This window comes from Rattus norvegicus, chromosome 10 (assembly GCF_021556685.1).
Source record: "Rattus norvegicus strain SHRSP/BbbUtx chromosome 10, alternate assembly SHRSP_T2T, whole genome shotgun sequence".
Taxonomy (NCBI): domain Eukaryota; kingdom Metazoa; phylum Chordata; class Mammalia; order Rodentia; family Muridae; genus Rattus; species Rattus norvegicus.
Window position 1 is genome coordinate 54,635,136 of NC_141543.1, and position 21,091 is coordinate 54,656,226.

Sequence of the window (21,091 nt, forward strand, 5' to 3'; positions counted from 1 at the left end):
TGGTGGCAATGCCATAGCTGGAGACCACGCCTTAGGCCTTCCTTACTCCAGGCTCCTTATTTCCCACTGAGTCGAATCATGCTCTCATCATGGCAACTGTGACTCTGAAAAGAACAGACAAACTGCTTCCTCCCTGCGCCCTGGCACATTAGAGGCCTCTGTGCACAGCACACATGCAGGAGTATGTGTGCTCTCCAGTTCCCTCTTGGCTGGACTATTTGTTCTGACTAAAACCTGCTTTTCCCCATCTTTAAGACATGAACACCTCACACAGTCCAACTAAATGGGTGGCCTCTAAGAACTTCACTCTCTCTACCTCAGATATAATCTCTCCTCTGTGATATCATACACCACTTAATTTCTCTTATGTGTTTTCTGCCCTAAGTTGCTGTTATCTGTGAGCATTCCTTACGTTTCCCACCATGCTGCTGGGGGAGAGATAATGTCTCATTTGCCTCTTTCCGAGGACGCCACATGATACAGGTAGACTATACAATGGTGCCTCCTTTTACAGACAAATCAAAACAAAGCAGTTCTATCCTCCGTCCCATGCCACACAGTTAGTGACAGGATCCCAGTTACTGTCCCTAGGTGTCATGGCCTAGAGCAGGACACTGACATGTTAACATGGTCTCCGCATCTTTTCGTTCACTACTTGAAGTCTCAGTGTAGAAGCTGCAGTGAGGACGGTAGTGAGTGAGTGGGGTCCATGTTCCCCCCACTACACCCTCCACCACGGCTTTCTACCAGTTCTGCCTGTGCCCTCACACATTACTATTTTTTCTTGTTGGTTTCTTTTAAAAAGCAAACTTTGTATACAGATGTCTATTCCCTACTCAAAATAAAATTCGGGTAACAAATCTTGAGGTGAAAAATGAGGTGAGGCGCATGAGGAATAAGAAGAGAGCTGGAAGATAAGAGTAAACAGCTTTAAAACAGTTGCAGGATTGGGATCAAGACTAGGACATTTCAAGACTAAGAGCTGATGAAAAGTAAGCCAGGCGTCAGTGGGATGGTCTCATGGTTCCGGCTTCTTTATGTAGTCACAGAGGAAAACAAATGAAGTCAGACAGACAGATTCCCCGCATCATGACTGCTGCATGTCTAAGGATCTAATGTTCTCGTTGTTCTATTTTTAGAGATAGATTCTCTCTCTGTATAGCCCCAAGAAGGCCTCAAACTCTGATTCTTCTGCTCAGCCTCCCAAGTACTTGAGATTACAGGTATGTAGCTGCCAGACTTGGTCAAGTTTTAAGGTTACAATACCATGAGCTGAAAAGGCTTCACATGAAGCTGCTAGGCTTTACTGCCTGTTTTATGGCTCTCCCTCTCTCCCTCCCTCCCTCCCTTTGTTCTCGTTTCCCATGGCCACTGTGGCATATAACTCTCGGGCATGCTGGAACCAGAATCTCACTATGGTTTCTCTTTAGCTCCTTGGTCCTTACAATCTTCATAGAAAGAATTCAGATAAGAAACAGAGTGCCGTTTAGAAGACTAGTAGTTTACTACAGGGCAAAGTAAAGCACTCTCAGGGGTGAGACTAGACAGTGACCAAGGGACGGCTGTCAACAACATGCTAGAGAGGAAAGAGTAAACAGTAGCCAAAGAGACCACTGGGCCAACCTACACTTTAGGACTTTACACTATCTCCAAAGTCCTTCTCCAAAGACAGTTTCTCTTCTATCTTCCTAATCAGGTGTTCTAATCAGGTGAGTGAAGAGCCCCATTTGGACTAAATCTTAATAGATTAAGTAATGGTACGTCTTTCCTTATCAACAGAAAGTCTGACTACACAGTTATCTTACAGCTGGTGCAGTTCAGATGTCACATCTTCATCCTGGACCTGAGGGGCAACTTGTATCCCTTTCTTTTGGCCAGTACTCTGAGCCCTGCTGATTATGGAGGGAGGAGTCCATCCCCAGTGAGCTCAAGCCTCTGGCATCCAACTAGCACCCTAACAGTAACACTCATTTTTATCCCATGTGAATATTGCTTGCTAATTCTGCCTCCACGTCAGCCCATTGATTCCTTACCCCAAACCCCAAGAAAACAGCTCTTAGAAGGGCTGTGCTTCAAAGATCTCCTCACATTCAACCCAAAAAACTTCTCTAGTCTTCAGCTAACGACCTAATCTTTTTGTCTCTGGCTGGCCAGAGCTTGTTATGTAGACCAGGCTGGCCTCAAACTCACAGAGATCCACCTGCCTCTACCCCCTGAGTGCTGGGATTAAAGGTGTATGCTACCACGCCCAGCTCAACATCGTACAATAAGATGTTCTTGCCCTTGAAATGTGCTCCTGTTTCTAAGACACTGTTTTCTCTTATCCTCTTCAAGATCAACTTCTACTTTCTGTTGAACAATGCAGCTTTCAGGCCACACAACATTTGATCCCACAAATGTTCCTAGTTAAAATTATTCTCTCCAGGTAGATGACTAAGTAAGTGTGTACCTATACCTCCCTTGGGGTAAAAAAATTTCTTTTTGGCCCGCAATGACCAGCAGCCACCATGGAGCAGAAGTTCCTGTGGCCCAGAGTCACAACACTGCAGTATCGACAGTGCAGTCAAGTGGGTAACAACAGTGATAACTGGTCTGCCATGACCATCAGCCACCATGGAGCAGAGGTTAGTGTGGCCCAGAGTCACGACAGTGAAGTCTGTACACTGCAGTCAAGTGGATCTAAAAGAGCAGAAATGAAGACTGTAACAAGCCCATTGTCCTGCAGAGCCAAGGGGGTCTCATATGCATGATGGATATGAGCCAACACTGCATGGAAACACTGTTCTTAGTCCACTGGGCAACAAACAAAAATAACAGCCATGAGATGGCCAAACTCCCCAAGTAAGGGGAAAATAAAAGAGGGGACAGGCAGGCAGTGGGAAGTCTGTTGTGCAGTGGGGGGGGACTACAGGCAAAATTATGAAAAGCATTGGCTTTCTACATCAAAACCGTGAGAGCTACTGGAGGGCATGGCAGCACAGACATGGGAGAGAGCTGCCTAAATACAAGCAAAGGTAAGAAACCAGCTGAGAGGCCTGCCAGGACGGCCCACTGGGATCTGGGTCCCCAGCAGCACGCTGCCTTGCTGCCTGTAACTCCAGTGTGAAGTGAGGTGGACTCAGAAAGACTCTGAGAACTTGACGCCAGCCACTATCCCAAAAGTGGCCTTCCTGTTCAACAAGAGACCCTGCAGCAAAGAAATGTCGATGAAGAACAATAGAGAAGGTATCATCCTGTTTTGTTGTTTGTGAGTGTACACCGCCTCACATCCACACATAAACACCATGAAACACCCCCCCCCCACACACACACAGAGAGGGAGAGAGAGAGAGAGAGAGAGAGAGAGAGAGGGAGAGAGAGAGAAACTGGTTAAAAAAACATTTTAAAGAAATGAAAAATCCATCATTATCTAGGTAATGCATAGGTAAGGCATGATGTTACATACATACCTGTAATCCTAGTACCTGAGAGGCTGAGGCAGGGGGACTGTTGCTATTTAGGCCAACATGGTTCCCACAGTGAATTCCAAGCCACTCAGGGCTACAATGTAAGACAGTATCTTTAAAGAAAAAATGGAGTTGGCAGGACAGCTCAGTGGGCAGAAGTGTTAAGCCTGAACAACCTAAGTTCAATTCCTGGTACCCAGGGAACTGTCTCGGCAAGCATTATTATTGTCGTTGTTGTTGTTGTTATTCTACAAGTTTACATGAGCTTCCTCAAGGAAGAAATGACAAAAGAACAACAGAATTGAGATGTTTAAATATAAGGTTTCTCTGTATCCCAAACTAACACAAACATTAAGACCAGAAAGAACAGCCTCAGAGTAAAGGGTTAAGGTCTAAAAACAACAACAACAACAAAACAAACAAACGTCTTGCATGTCAATAAAAAAGATGTCATCATGCTACCTGAAGCAAAGACAGAATAATCAGAGCAATGAACAAATAAAATACAATGATTCTTTGTAGGTAAAGCCATTATAAACACAGGGCCTTTGCTGAAAGAGCCTGGAGTCTCCGGGAGGTTCTAGCTTATACGCTGAGACAGCCCCATAACATAAATCAAGAACAGTGCAGGGAAGTGGAAGCAACACCACCTCCCTGGAGACAGAAAACCCTGGCAAGGACGACACAGAGCTACATGGAGAACCCAACCACCGGGACACTTCTCAGAGCATTCCAACAAGAATGTGCATGCATGTGCACATATATGTGTAAGCAGAACTTGTTGATGGCTGGGAAGTAGGGTTTCGAAAGCCAGGAGTCATCAGTAACCCCCAAGTTTTTGGCCTGAGCAGCTGACAGTTCAAGTGAGAGCACCAGGGAGGAGGTATGTGGGCAGGTTTGAGGATGGGTTGAAGGTAAGCTGTAGACATGGCTATGCTATACCACAAAACCAAACACTTGGCTTCCTGATGGCCGATCATCCAGTTTCAAAGGCTCTGAAGAAAAGCAGTTGCTGGGACATTACAGGTAGCTTTGGATACAATCCCACTGAGCACATTTGCAACTCATGTTGGTACCGCCAGTCAAATCATTCTGGTATTCCAGCTAATAAAGAACAATCTTCAAAATGTTTTATAATAATCCCAATGTTAACCTTTTAGAGATGACTACCAAAATCTGCACTCACCTTTAATTCTAGCACTTGGGAAGCAGAGGCAGGAAGATCTCTTTGAGTTCAAGGCCAACTTGGTCTACATAGTGAGTCCTAGGATAGACAGGAGTTGAAGACTTTCTCGAAAAAGTAAATTCATTTTAAGATGGCAGTTTTCCTAAGTTATGCTTTCTTACCTGGAGTTTATTTCCTCTGCTGACTAGTTCTCATCCATTCCAACTATTCCCTGAGCATGCACTTGTCAAATAACTAAAACCAGCTCTCCTAGCCAGTCAGAGGGGTGCACAGGCAAGAGGCCTTCAGATATGTCAGAAGACAAAATGTAAGCCAGCCAAGTGTAACGGAGCTATGTGACATCAGAACAGAACAAGCTGAAATCGGTTAAATCGTACCCTAACTCAGGAGTGCATGAAGAATAAGAACTAAATATTGAAAAGGACATTAAATGGTTTTGTGTGACCACACAGTAATCCTTAGAATTTAAGAGTACCTTTGAAGGTGTTTCCGTATAACTCCTAATTTCACTAGATAACAACTCCAACACACTGGCCAGGTGTCTCTGATGGCACCTTAGAGAAGGTGTGACTTTAATATGGCCCACAGGCAACTGAGATGTTTTCTAGCACAACACCAATGGCACAGTCAGAAATCTCTTCGTCAATGAATTACTGAAAGTCAACCTGAATTTATTTTAATCATACTAACCTACACTGCATTTAGAAAGTAAGAATGCCATGTTCAGTTATGATTTCAATTTGAAGGAAAGTTAAAAAGATAACAATAAAGTGTGACCCTGAAACTAGGGGTGATAGGTTTACAAAGATTTGACCTTCTCTTTTTTGTAGAAACCAGTGGGATTCAATGTGGAAGGCCCACTCAAGTGCTTCTAAAAGGCTTATGAAAATTTCCTGAATCTATGGTTAGAAAACAAGACATTTGAGGTATCATATTTAGAATACATGTGGACATTTGGGAAAAATGGAATAATTGAAGGATTCTGATGAAATGTGGGAAACATTTAAAATTCTTAAGTCAAGAAACATGCTAATTTGGAATGCCATGAAATGAAAATTAGCTTTAAGACCTGGTGTTTTAGTTTGACAGCTGTTTGACAACTGCGAAATGGAAAACTGACCTCAGACAACTGCCTATATGCCAGAGAACTTTAAGCTCAAGGATCTCTCATGGAGTGATGCCTGCACGCTGTAGTAACTCCTCACATGGGAATAGACAAACGCAGGCTGGAATTTTATTGTCTTTGAAGGTGTTGATATCCAACGGATTTAAATTTCACAAAGAGCTCCATATGACTACAACAATTAATGGCCCCCTCTGAAACATGACGCCATCAGCAGTGAGCACATCTGCGACTCCCAGGTGTTTCTTGAAGCAATTTTGAATTGCCCCTCCTTACTTCACCTTTGGAGTGCTAAAATACTAATGTACTCAGTTAGAAATAACAAGGCCCTCTCTGCTACAGCTAAGGCCTACGAGCTCAGCTCGGGGCCACAGCTTTGTTTTCACACCACTGAGGTACTCTGCCTGTAGTTTTCAGTCAACATAAAACTTGTGTGTGTGTGTGTGTGTGTGTGTGTGTGTGTGGTGGGGGAGCGCTGTACTCCATTATTTTGCTATAAAGATTTCGCTTTTCAGCACGCAGATCTTTACCCTCTTGATATGTTTCCACTTAACGGTAGAATCAGGAGTTAGCCCCAAGTCACCCATAGGTGCAGTCCAGTACATTGTGAGGAAAAACTGCTAAGTTTAAAATCATGAGACTTTAGAGAAGGGGTTGGGGATTTAGCTCAGTGGTAGAGCGCTTGCCTAGCAAGCGCAAGACCCTGGGTTCGGTCCCCAGCTCCGGAAAAAAAAAAAAAAAAAAAAAAAAGAAGAAGAAAAAGAGACTTTAGAGAAAAACCAAAGGCCTAGTCACTGTTGAAAACCAGGCCTTCGTTTGCTGAGGCCCATCATGGCAGCTGCTCCCTCTGGTTAGGGTTCAGGCATACCAACCTACGACAACCCTAAAACAAGAGACCAGGACTAGATACTGAAGATCACATGCCTCTGAGAATAAAAAGTGTCCCATGGGGAACTGAGGCAGGTTCTTTGAGACCAAAGAACAACTTACAAAAAATAAAACAAAACACGCAATTTATTTGTGGAGGGCATCAATACTATTTCCCAGCAAGACATCATTGAATGAGATACTCTTTCCATATACTTAACCATGTCAGAAATCTAAAAGCTTGATGGTCCTTTCCTTTCCCACAAGGACGATCAGTGAGACTGTTTCTAGCTCAGCTTCCCGCTAACAATGCTCCCTCAGGATCACAGGAAGTCAACTACATTTTAAAAGAAAACCTCTCTCCCCATCTCATCCCCTATTTGGTAGTTTTCATGATAAAGAGTAGCAATAGTTAACATTAATTGCATCCTTACTAACAGCAGGCTCCTACCTCAGACTCCCTGAGGATTTCAGATCTTAGGTTCAGAACTGGGGTCTTGTATGTGACACTGAGGGTGGGTTAATAGGTAAGAACACAAGTTTACTTATTCCTTTATTTATTTAAGATAAGGCTCCATTTTATAGATCATGCTGGCCTTGAACTCACTGTGCAGTCTAGGCCAGGCTCACTCACCAACCTCCTCAGCTTCTCAGGATTGGGATTATAGGCCTGTGTTACACCCTGGCTTTGCCTGAGCCACCTTCCCAACCTTCTGAACAAGCACATGGGCTTCACATGAGAGCAGATACTCCAAGAGCTGTGAACTGGGGAAGCGGAAACAGCATCTCACTAGAAGATGAGAGAGAAAAACACGAATGGGAAAAGAGAAGAATCTGAAGGGAGGTAAGTGGGCCCTTAGGAGAGAAACAAGAGATAGGATGTTTTGTGCCAACTTCTGTCGGCGTGTGGTATTGTGCCAACTCTACTGAGACTGGAGGAGGCAGTGGGAGGGAGCGGTGAGGACTGAGCTCCCTTGAGCGGCTCTGATTTTGGGCGGAGAGGGAATTGCAGGACCTCACACGCTCTTGGGTGTGGATTTGGTGTGGGGAGAATAATTCTTAGACCACAGTGGCCACAAGCACCACATCCAGGCATTAAAAATACAGACTTCATTCTCTCAACCTTATCTATTTGCAGACAAGAAAAATGCAGGTTCAGAAAGGTTATATCAACAGCCCAAAGCCACAGAGCTAGCAAGTGGCAGATACAGGCTTGCTGCCAAGTGGCCTGGCTCTGACTGATCAGGTGTCACTGAGCACCTTATGTGCCAGAGATGCATGACATTCTCAGCAATCCTAGGCCCAAACAGTCCCCACTCTCAGTGAGCTCATGTCAAACGGAGAAGACAGAAGTGGCCAAGCGCTTGGGCTTTTCCAGCTGACAGTCTGTTCCACTTGAGAAAGGACTGACCAGGAAGTGGATGGCAGCAGGGACATCTCCTCTGAGGACCCCATAGTGTTTTCACTTTAGCTGATTTTTAAAAAAGATTTATTGGCATTTATTGTATGTATGTTTCACCTATATGTATGTATGTGTGCTATGTACACACATGGTGATCACAGAGATCAGAAGAGAGTGTAAGTTAGATCCTCTGGAGTTCTAGGTAGTTATGAGCAAGTTGTCATGTGGGTGCTAGGAGCTAAACTTCAGTCCTCTACATGAACAGTAAGTGCTCCAACGGCTGAGCCATCACCCTTGCCTCTGATCCAATTATTGCATAGATTTGTGCCTGGTATTTTCTTAGTAATACGTTTATAGCTCACCTTTCCACAAGAGGGATTGCCTGCATCTCACTGGAGTATAGTGCCTGGAAGAAAGAGGAGCTTAGAAGAAGCCTCTTGAATGATGGCACAGAAGGTGACAGACAGAGGCGAGAGAAAGAGATGTGACTTGGAGAGAAGTGAGCCACGCAGTGGAGACTTGTTCCTCTCCACAGAGAACAGGTAGCCGTTATCTGTGTTTACTGACTTTAAGCCTCCCAGTATTAGCCTGGCACACTGTAAACCTGGCTGCCTTGGCAAGGTACAAGAAGCCCTCCCTTGTCTGCCTCTGCTGAGTCTCTCCCCTGTTCTCAAGATACTTTGCCTACCTTGTGCCTCAGGCTAATGCAGCACTGCCATGTTTGCAGTTTCCAGAATGTTCTTCCTGTATGTAACAAGACTTCTCATCTCTGTCTAGTCTTTACTCACCATGTTCCCTCTGCCTCGGAAGCTGCCCTAACCTGTGCACACCCAGGGAAACCAGACCCTTATCCTCACAACAGAACTCACTTCTCTGAGTTTCCTTGGCCTAGGAGGTAGAAAAGGCCACAGCCATGGCTTCCTTTTTCACTCTGCCAGCACATTTCATGGTTTACTGCGCAGCCTCTGTAAAGGAGGGAGCAATCTTGTTATCTCTAGCAAAAGCAATCAACAGCTATCCAAGAATAGGTTCAGAAAACCACAACCAACAATGTATTCTCACTGCTTAAGGACACCCTGCCTTCTAGTTCTGGATGAATCACAGGCCAATGAAAAGGAGGAGAGCAAAAGTTACTTATCCCAATCTTTTTAGCCTGTATTGAGCAGAATAAAGGAAGTTTTTGACAGGAACAGGTGTGGCCACATTTCCCTGCCTCTCAAAAAAGCCTGAATGTTCACTGAGTGCTTACAAAGGGTGACTCTGAAACAAGTGACTACTTAAGCCAGAGCTGATGAGATGCCTGGAAACTTGTAAGCAGTTTCTCCTCTTGTGGGAAGAAGACACATAAGACTGGGGATTGGGCCACTGACAACGACTCTATGTTCAAATGTAATTAACTACATGCTTACTTACATATGCTAGCGAGCCATCTGGTCAGCCAGTCACTCCACAGCAAGTGAAAATCAACAAGAGAAACCAGGCTCAGTAAGTTCAGCTCCTTACTCACTGGCAATTCAGTGGGCATTTTAATAACTGTGAGTTACGTTTTTAAAGTCAGGCATTGTACTTAATCCCCATTACTTTAAATCAGTAGACAGTATAAGTAGCATTGGGTGAAGGATCTTCCCCACCTTAACTGTGTAAGAAATCTGTATGTAACTCCTCTTAACCCTTCTTACTCAGTCCACCCAAAGGCAACACAGGCAATGCCTTTTCTAGACTACCACACACACACTGACCAAAGCACTAACGGAACAGGCTCCGTTTTCTCAGCTAAGAACCTAGGAACGTTAGACATTGGTCAATGGCACTTTCCTTTCTTAGAAGCCAGCAGATATGTATCTTTTCTACTAAGGACATCTCAATCAGGATAAAAGCAAAAGCTTCCTGTTTTCTTAGCACTTCCAGTTCACATGGTGCATTTGAGGATATAAACATACCATAAGCTGTAAGCACTTGGGAATTGTATTAAGTACCCACATCTCTCTGCTGTTCCACTCTATCTCCACATTCCATCACTCAGATCCAGGACTCTCTTTGTTCCCTGTGATCAGTGCTTCCGGGAGAAATCTGGCATCAGATCTGAAGGAAATGCCATGGTGAAATTTTCCTTAAGATTAATCACGCAGGTAAGTAATTTCCCCTCCTCACCAAACAATATTTTCTAAAACTTCTTAGAAAAACAGTAAGACAGGACTGTGTGGTCACAAAAATGGGAATCTTAGGACTGACTTAAATCAGTCATACTACATTGTAACGGTTGAATAGCTTGCCCAACCCAGCCTGGAGGGCCCGGGAAGTATAAGCCAGAGGCACCACAGACAATTCTCAAGATGAGCTGAGGAAAAAGGCTCCACTGGCTATCCTCCTGCCTTCAGTATTTCAGTTCTTATCCTATCCACACATGGGGCTCAGCATGCAGTCAGAATCACCCCAAGACTCCATTTTTAAATACATAGTGAGGCATCAAGGGCTTTTTGTTTTGCTTTTTACATATGAAAACCTTAAAAGCCTTATACCACTAAAGGAGTATGGGGCAGAGATAAGGAAGCAGTCTCCCAGGCAGTGGCCACACAGCTTGCTTCTCCATCAGCACCATCAGTCATCAGTAAACCAAGAGTCAGCCTGGTAGAAAAGACAGGGTGGGCAGGGGGATCTGTGGTTGAGAGCAGAGAACCACTGGCTAATGGGATTCAGAACAAACTGTCAGGAAAGGCGAAACACAACCAAAGATCAGGAAAAGAAAGAGAGATATTCACAAAGAACCTCAGCTTGACCTCTGCTAGGTGGGGGTGACAGAGATATGCAGGAAGGAAACAAGCCACCCAAAGCAGATCTTATCACACACAGGGTCACAAGCCAAGAAGCCTAACTCCAAAAGTCATGTGGCTACCATTTGCCATCACATCTCAACTAAATGTCTGCTTAAAGAAGTGTGTGTGTGTGTGTGTGTGTGTGTGTGTGTGTGTGTGTGTGTGTGTGTGTGTGTTTGATTGCTTGCACACAGGTGCCTGCAAGAGGCCAAAAGAAGGTATCAGATCCCCTGGAGCTTCAGTTGCCAAGGTTACAAACTGGTGGATTTAGGTGCTCGAAAAGCAACTTGGCCCCTCAGTTAGAGCGGCGCACACTTTCGTACTAACTACTGAGCCAGCCCTCCAGCCAGCCCCCACACCTACACACCAACCTTTCCAGAACTACACACGTAACTCAATAACTGCTTTTCCTTAGTCACATGTAAACAATAAACATGCAATGTATACAAACTTGCAATAAATACATACCATATTCACACACATATTACAGTTTATGAGCACAGATGGGGCTCCCTACTCTAAAATCCAAAAGCTTAAACTTTTTGAGTGCCAACAATAAAAATCCCATACCTACCTGAAAGAATCAAAATGTAAAACTTTAGGTAAATTTGCCTACAATTACCTTCAGACTACTATATAAGGTACATATGAAACATTAATGAATTTCATGTTTGATTTGTGTTCCTCCTCGAGTTATCTTATTATATATTATGTTATTATATATATATGCTAACATAACACAATCTGAAAGGATCTAAAGTTCAAAACCCTTCTATTGGTTCCCACATCTTTCAGACAAGGGAGAACCCAGGCCTCCAGGTAAACTAGGGAAAGGCACATTGTGTCTTTCAGTTCTCTACTAAGACCCTAAATAGGGACAACTGGAAGACAGCCTATTCCGGAAGTATAGTAGCCATGGCCCAGACCTGGAGCAAGCCTTCTTTTAACAAGAGCCCTGAGAGCACGTTGGTCTGGCTTGAGTATTCATTCAGTGCTCAGGATCTTCCCTGTTACTCAAGAGATTACCACATGGCTCTGCCCGCTGAGCACTGTCACCTCCTACCCTAGCAGCAGTGCTGTAAGGTATCCTGAAGGCAGCAGGACTGGCTGATGAGAACTGCCTGATTCTATGGTGGTGACTGACTGATAATTCAGCTAAGAAGATGAAGCCACGAGGTGGGTCCACACATTCCAGGCCTGGTTTGGCCATTTCCAAACGTGTGAGCAATGACACCACCAAGCTTCATTTTATTTTTCTAAAACACAGAAATAAAGCCACCTCACAGACTCATCGCAAGAAGCCAATAAAATAACAACCAGTTGATATGGCAGAAATTACTTTAAAAACCTATCTGGAACATCATGTTCAAATCGTCATCTGTGCGTCTGCTGGCAGGACTTCACCTGGAATGATTTTGGCAGTGAATGCCAGTGACAAACTTATCCCACTTAGATCGATCACTCTGGACAGGAGAATAAAATATAATTTAGGAGCCATTTAGGGCTATAGAAATTCAGGAAAACAGACTGCATTTAAAACACACTTTCTTTTTGACGTTGTTCAGCAATGCTCATCGTTTTCCTTATATATAAAAACCGTATTTAGTTGGAGACTCTCCAACTACATTCAAAGATCCTTTCTGTAAACCTTATGTGGTGCGGTCGCTTATCTGAATAAGCCATAAGCGGGACCTCCAGAGCCTTGAATGACTGCAAGTTCAAAGTTAATACACTTCTCATTGATTAGTCCTGCACATATGATGTTAAACAAATCCTATCACTGCTATTCGCTAAGAGCTGTCTTCTTCTAGAGGACAACACCAAATTCTCTGGCTGCTTTTGTTCACCATGGAAGATGAAAGCCAATTGCTGTTGCTCTGGGCAGACTGTGCAGTCAAAACAAAAGAGACATCAGAGAAAGAGGAAACTGCAAAGAGGCATTAGATATTAATCTCATATTCACCAAGGGAAAAAAAATCTTCGCTTGGTTCTCCTTTCAGAGTTTAAAAGAGTACAAATTTCCTTTTCTTTAACTGCCTTATAATTCAGAGCTCTTTATCCAAAGCCCTTTCTTTTTACCTCATTTCAGCCATGAAAGTCTCTCAAATACTGTTAGGAGCAAACAAAAATCACGTCTCTTCTTGACCCTATTTTATTTTATTCACACCTCTTGATCTCTTTCACTTCCTTCATGAAAATGTTCAACATCTGGAGGCACACTAGATCCCAAAGATAACATTCCTTATCACATTGCCTTCCTAAATACAACCTACTACTCAGACCTGAGGCTATTTATGTTTTATGTTTTCTTGTAATCTCCTCTAAAATGAAGTCGCTAAGAACATCAATGGTTCTTTTAAAAGACAGGTTCAACTTATGAGTTCCTTCTTGATCCATTTGATCTTCCAAAAGAGCCATTTAAAAAAAATCCTGTGAACACAGATGCAAATACAGTCTACCGTGTATATGCTCGGAACTTTATCTGACACACAGTGAGTGCTAAGTAAGGTTACTGTCTGTAATTATTACTACACATCTTTTGCCATTCGTCTCCCTATATCTGCCTTCAAAATGGTACACCACTGGCCTCCTCCTGTGCTATCGGCAGAGGTGATGGATGAAATAAGTAATTCATAATCATTCACTTCAAGGAAGTAAGCACTCTAAAGAAGAGAATGCAAAAGAATGGATTATCATATATAATAGCAAAGGGCCCAGCCACCACAGTTACATGATGTGCTGCAAGCATGGTCACATGGATGCGGAGAGAGCACTCAGACTCTCCCAGCATGGACAACTATGACCAACAGGTTGAAGTTGTAAGGTAGCAGCTTAGGGTTCAACATGAAGAAGAGAGTTTCATTCTTCATAGCTGACCACCTAGAAAGCCTTGGGAACCAACGAGCAAAGGAGACTCCTCCAGGAATATTGTAAACAGATAGAATACCACACACAATCAAAGCTCTCCAATTCACTGGTAGCTGCAGAAGCTGAAGCATGAAGTGGAATGCTGTGTCACTGCTAGTAAACTATATATAGAAATAAACTCATTTATCAACACAACCTCTCCTACAAAGCCGTGTACAGTAGCCCTCCTTTATTCGCAGGAACTATACTCTGAGACCCTTACCAGATGCTTGAGAATTAGACAAACCCCTGCATTTATCCTCAGATGTACATACATGTGATAGAGCTTAATTTACAAACCAGGTGAAGCAAAAGAGTAGCATCAGCAGTAATGAAACAAAAAATTAAAACATGTGATAAGCTATTTAAAATTTATGAATTATTTATTTATGGAATTTTTTGAGTAGTTCATTGTGGCTGAAACACAGAAAACTAGAGGAGACCACTGTACACATAAAATGAGTAAAATAAACCCAATTACAGCTCATCACATTAAATACTGAATTCTAATTTTTCTGACTACTTTTCTTTTTTTAATTGTTAATTCATTCTGCTTGAATTTTGTCGGCTATGCTTATCATTTGTCGAGAGCTGGTCAGTCAAAGACAGGCACAGTGCCCCATCTCTTAGTGGTTAAACTGGAGACACTCACGGATGGCTTTCATCCTTTGAAGGCATGCCACTTTAAAGCCACGCTCGGATTCTGAATGGCATGTGTACACACATCACAGAACGTTCTAGTGCTTTGCTTTCACGTGTCAGTGTCCGTGGTTTCTCGCACACAGCTCTAAGTCCTGTTACTGCCTTGTCCCTCAAAAACCAAATCTCATTTTCTCTCCTTAAAACAAATGGAAGAAACGCTTTCCAACACTTTACTGTTTTCCTTCACACAGAGATCGCAGAAGCTGGATGCAAAGAAGAAACAGGACTAAATGAATAACGGCTCAAATAAAGTACATAAAATCAAGAATACATGAAAGATGTTATTTGAATTTGTTTATAAATATGAACAGGATTTTTTTCCCCTCCCACAGACCCCTCTGAGTAGCTGACACACTCTTTAATGTGAACACAAGCTTTCAAAACATTTATCTTTCCCTAACTGTTATTCAAACACCAGGGCTGGAGCGGTGGATCGGCAGGCAAGAGCACTGGCTGCAGGGGACCCAGTCTTGGTTCTCACAACCTACCTGACAGCCCACACCCATCTGTATCTACTACAGTTCCAGGAAGTCTAATCTCCACAGGCACCAGGGATGTGCATGTGGTGCCCAGACATAAATGCAGACAGAATATTCACGCATATAAAATAAAAATAAATAGATCTTAGTTTAGTGCCTACTGGGCTTGCTCTTTGCTCTGTTCATACCATTTAAGACTGCTGGTAAAATGGCCGGTACCCTTTTGTTTCTTGAGTTCATGAGACTATCTAATAATAATGCAAACTAGACTCTAGTATTGCATTACTGAAAAAGCAATTATGGCAGGGGAAGCTGGTGAAACCCTAACACTAGAATCCACAAAGTTTCTCAAGTACTACAATGCTCCCAAATGCAACCAGATCCCGGATCAATGGAAGAAGGCCCACAACAGATATGAGAAACCTGTCTGTTGAAGTGTACTCACTGAGCAAGCACCACTCATAGCACTCAAGGGGGATGGCAGGGACACATGGCAAAGAATGTGACAAAATGTCCTAGGAATGAGGGCTGTGATGTGAGGGGGAGGGTGGTGGTGGTGGTGCAGGACTGGAAAACAAACTGAGAAGGAAAAATCACCACAGGGGCCAACAGTGCAATGGTGTGGTAGCCAAAGAATCCCATCATGGATGCTGTGGCTTTCCTCCATGCTTTTAATATCTTACCAAGCCTAATCCACCCTGTGTGCCAGCATGCAGGTATACAGCTGGAAAAAAATGTGCAGTTCTTTAACGTTTCTAATACCTTGGCTGGGGTTCACTTCCTAGAATGTTCTGCCTAAATGAATGCCATTGCCCTCAATGACTAAAAGGGTCACAGTTTTCTTGTGTGTGCACTTGTCTGTCTGTGCATGCACCTGTGTGCATGTGTGTACATGCACGGCAGTACGAGGTCTACCTCAGGTTCTGTTCAGTGGCCTGCAACTTGCCCCAGGGACTAGGCTAGCCAGCCAGCCACCTAGCTCCAGGGATCTATGTGTTTCCATCTCCCTGTCACTGGAATTACAAGCCTGCTACCACACTTGGCTTTTTTCTCACATGATTTGGGAATCACCTGATGAACTGAACTACTTCTCCCGCCCCTAAGAGAGTTGTATTCATTTAAAAAAAAAATCCTTGTGCTAACATTTTGGAGGGTAAGGGTAGGAGATATGGGTGAGAAAGTCGCTCCTAGTCAAAGCAACATTTTTAAAAATTACATTTCATTTATTTGTGTGCGTTATTATATTCTATGTGTCTGCATGCATGTGCACGTGTATGTGTGTGCATGCACATGTGTCCTTTAGTGACAGTGTGGAGGTCAGAGAACAATGAACAGAGTTAGTTCTCTCCTTCCACCACATGTGCTTTGGGACTTGAACTCAGGTCACCACAGGATTGGCAACTAGCACCCCTAAACCCTTAGCCAGAATCTCACTGGCTCACCACTTTTATATTTTATAATATTCTGACGTTTAAAAACCATTTGGTACTTTTTAGTTGTTTTTTCTTTTTTTTTAACCTCAATTCTCACACATTTATATAAAATATTTACTCTGAGTTTATACAATTTAAATGAAGACAATAATTAATCGTGAGGCTATGTACAGTTCCTACTTTACAACAGGGAGGCTAGAAACTCAAAGGTACCCTGGCTTATCCCTCTGACCTAGATCTCCTAATATACAGACGTCACAGTTACAGATGGAGAGACAGACTCCATCATGGAAGTTAGCATAAAGGCCCTCACTACAGACTGCAGGCTTGCTGTCCTTTTCTTAAGAACGACGTCATCCTCCCTCATGCTGGCCTTGCTATAAGATTGTTTTGATGTTAAAAATAACAACAGGCCACGTGTGGTGTCACATGCCTTTAATCCAAGCACTGGGGAAGCAGAGGCAAGCAGATCTCTGGAAGGCCCACTTGGTCTACACAGTGAGGTGCAGGCCGGGGAGACGCTGTGTCAAAAGCAATAACAATAAGAAACCCTACTTGAAACAAGTAACATTCTCCAAACAGTGGTTAATACTTTCTGGAGGCACATGGCTTTAAGCATAATCAAATTACTTCCCCATATTTTGCAGACTAGATTCTTCTAAACAGCATTCTATGAACATTCAAGCTGGTTCCTAATGGTAATGTGAATTCCTGTTTGAAAATTGTGCCAACTGCTCCTGGGTGTTCTGGTGATGAGGCAATTTTCCTTAAGTTTTAGCCAAGACTTTTTCACTAGAATATCTTATGGAAAAAAACCCACAACGCTGGGACACACCACAGTGGCCAAGCAAAGGAAAAAACTATTTCAGAGAGCCATCTGGGTGCTTAAAATAGCAAAAAGGAAAACGATCCATTAAAAATAATACTTTACTATTAATTCTATGATATAATCTGGCTGTACATACCAAGTAAACAGTAGTGCTGAACTACTGGGTTTTTCAAAAGGCTGAGTATGTTCCTTTTAAACATTCTAGAGCTGGAGAGATGGCTCAGAAGTCAAGAGCATGTGCTGCTCTTCCAGAGGGACTGAGTTCACCTTCTCACACCCAGGTCAGGCAGATTACAACCACCTGTAACTCTAACGCTAAGAAATGTGACACCTCTACCTTCCCCAGACATCTGTACTCACATGCACATAGCCACATGTAGGCCCTAAAAACCAACAAAAATGAAATATTTGAAATATTGTGTTTTGCATAGTGGTGGCTTAAAATGCAGAAGTTGTACATTGTAGCATATTGCTAATACTAGCCTCCAGGAGACAGCGGTAGGAGGACCTTTTGCAGTGACAGAGTTAAACCTTGATTAAAAAAAAAAAAAACAAAAAAGACGAGCAAATGAAAAAAAGTTAAACAGGAAGAACTAAAGCTATATCAACAACATATAACCGTGATGAATTCAAGGAAATGTTTCCCAAATAAAGAAAACACAAAGTTCTGGCAATTTTTAATACTTTTTAATCCAAAGAATCCTGGTCATTTCAAGTACATACTCTGCTGCACTCTGAAAATCATTTGCTTCAAAAACCCAACCAGACCAGACTAGATCAGACCAGACTAGATCAGACCAGACCAGACCAGACCAGAGCAAACCAGAGCAAACCAGAGCAGACCAGAGCAGACCAGAGCAAACCAGAGCAGACCAGAGCAGACCAGAGCAAACCAGAGCAGACCAAACCAAACCAAACCAAACCAAACCAAACCAAACCAAACCAAACCAAACCAAACCAAACCAAAAGAGACCTCCATCTCTGTGGGTTCAGGATGCTTCTCCAGTAGGGGACAGGATCTGGGGAGTTCTTCAAACACCAAGGTACCACCAGCCAGCAAGTAACAACAGCATCACCTGGCTTGGAGAAGAACTGACCTGATTGATGGAGTTGGCAGCACAGGATGCGAGGCCGGTTCCAAGGGAAGTGAGCAGGAAGCAGGACCAGTCGAATGGGCATGGAGCCAGTGCAAAGCCTGCTGAAGTGGTGCTTACCACAAGAGCTGCAATACAGACACAGAGATGCTGGTCAGTTGCTGGATTTCTAGGACAAGGCTAGCAAGATGGCTCGATGGGAAAAAGCTCCTGACACCAAGCCTGACAACCTGAATTCAAACCTTAGGGCCCAACTCCTTTAAGTTGTCCTTACAACAGCCACATACACACCATACACACATATATACATCTACACACACAGAGTAATATATTTTTAAAATATGCAGTTTGATGATTTAAAAGTTATAGATATAGAATTCATAAAAATATTTCCTTTTAAAGTCCATTAGACTTAAAGGTGGGAAAATAAAACGGGTCTTCCAAATTCATCATTCACTTATTCATTCAACAAATATTTAGGGACTAGCAATTTCTGAGGAATAATGTACCAATGCTGGCAACTATAAAAGATAAAGCTGTACTTAGTGTTCTGACAACACAGAGAGAGGTAGGACACTGGTTTAGTAACTATGCCACACAATGGCAAACAGTAAGGACTTGAACTCTGCAGTTAACTCCAGACAATAGTAACAGAGGCCTTGCCTGCAAAAGAAGAAGTTCCTGGGCCATAATGGAATAGAGGAAGATGGTAGCACCATAGCCACTATCGGTTTGCAAACAGAGCCATAAGGCTGGCACTAGCACAGAGGTTCCTGCTTCTTGGGAGGCCCTGGTGTTTCTTTCTTTGGGCTTAGAGAAGTTGATAGAGCCAAGAAGAATCTATGAGAAGCATGGAGGTAAGAAGTAAGAATTCCCCAGAAAATTCTTCAATGGTGAGCCAGTCAGGAAAGCTTCAAGATAGCACTGCTCTACGGAGTAAGGAGAGTGGAGTGTGATAGGGTACACAACACAACGGGGAGATGGGAACGCTGTGTGTTCTACATGGACAATGCCTTTCAAACCAGCACAACGGCCACCGTCCAAGGCAGTGGTTTTCAACTCAGAGTGGCTTTGTATCAGGGGGATATGGGCAATGTCTGAAGACACTGTGTGTCTGAATGTGCAGGTGCAGACATACATCAGAAGACAACCTCATACGTTGCTTCAGTGTCGGTGGAGCCAACGTGGGTTTTAGAGATGGAGTTTCACCACTGCCTAAGGTTTGATAATTAGGCTAAGCTGCTGGCCCTTGAGACCCCAGGGACCCTCCAGCCTCTGCCTCTCTGCAGTACTCTGATTATAAATGTCCGCCATGTCAGGCTTTTTCTTTTTTCTTCTAGATTGTGGAAGTAAAACTTGGATCCTCCAATTTGCTGAATGAACTACGCTCCCAGGCCAGGAACTAGTTTTAGTTGCTATAACTGGGAAAAGAGAAGATGCTGTTTTCTGCCCATCTCTCTCATGAGTGCACAGGAAAGCCCACAACAACTTTCTGTCAACTCTAACCCAGAAACTCTAACACTCTGACCTAGTCCAGTCCATCTCTACCGGAGCTTCTTCCCTGCCTGATCTCCCAATCCCACTGTGCTTCTCTCTGGAGTGAACTGGGAACACAGCGGGTGCGATCACAGCACCGCACTTCCAATGGAGGTGGTTGACTGTACCTGCAATAACGCTCACACTCTCCTTGGCCATCCAGAAGTGCATCCAGCTGCTCAGCGGGCTCACTACTGCCCAGTCACGGGCAGCCATGCGCTTCAGGGTCCTTGCCCTCTGCCCCTTTGAACTGGTCCCTTCTCTGTCTCTGGGTTCCATCTAAGACATCCTTCTTAGGGAGAACATCGCTGGCCATCTCATCTAAAAGTCATCAGTCCAGAATCTCCCTCCCGAGACCACCCTTTGTATTTTCTACCGGCACTCACTGCACACTGACTCCTCACAGAAATGTAAGCTCCATGAAGTCCTGTGGGCAGAGTTCCCTGCTGTTTTCAGTGTTGTTATCATGGCAGGAATAGAGTAGTATGTACTGGAGATAGAGGAGGGAAGGTCATGGCCCCCAGACTGAACTTTATGTCATTTGGTAGCCAGCTCAGAGTCCCTGGGAGTCTGGGCAGGAAGGAGACCCACTGGTAAGGTTCAGCCCCAGGCCATGCAGGGGCAGAGAAACAATCTACAAAGTTACCACATTGATCCCCTGTGAATGAGCACAGGAGAGTGAGCAATGGGAACACTGAGGTGCAAGTGCTGTACGGGATGACAACCTTGATTTGAATTAAGAGAAAGGTCAGAGTGCCATGAGCAGAGGAAAGGTGGGAAGAAAACAACAAGGAGAAGGAAGGAGAGTGTTACACGCAGGCAGTCCTGAGGAGACCACAGAAGAGCACAGTAGAGCACCAGCAATGGAACTGTGTCAGGAAATGTGCCGCTTCTGAGGAACCACAGGGCATGGGGGTAAACGTATATGGAAAGTAGACAAGGCACAAAATGGGAGCTCAGAAGAGACTTGAGGGAAAGCATGGAAGATACAAAGACTTGGAGATTAGAATCATGAAGATGAGTGCATTCCTGAAAGTTACATGAGATGCTACAGGAAGGGAATAGGGTGGGACTACTGACTCCTCACGCTAGTATCACCTACAGAATGTCCTTCAGTCTAGTCTCAGCAGGAGCTGACAGAGTCCTTCACACTTTACAATATGGACAAGCCCTTTCTTAATACCTGGACCAGATACAGCTTCCGTGTGTGTGTGTGTGTGTGTGTGTGTGTGTGTGTGTGTGTGTGTGTGTGTGTGTGTGTGTTACATGCACAT

General features: G+C 43.7%; 1 protein-coding gene and 1 long non-coding RNA gene across 2 annotated transcripts in view; one reads left to right on the forward strand and one right to left on the reverse strand.

The window, feature by feature from the left end:
- Positions 1 to 21,091, reverse strand: part of Cox10 (cytochrome c oxidase assembly factor heme A:farnesyltransferase COX10) — a 112,708-nt gene that overhangs the window by 61,619 nt on the left and 29,998 nt on the right. Inside the window, 1 exon segment of the mRNA NM_001398997.1 lies at positions 18,285 to 18,409. Coding sequence (NP_001385926.1) covers positions 18,285 to 18,409 — 125 coding nt within the window.
- Positions 1,150 to 14,716, forward strand: LOC120095119 (uncharacterized). Its single transcript, XR_015631718.1, has 5 exons — positions 1,150 to 1,223; positions 7,269 to 7,466; positions 8,382 to 8,566; positions 10,048 to 10,153; positions 14,638 to 14,716. It is a non-coding gene; the product is annotated as an uncharacterized LOC120095119 (long non-coding RNA).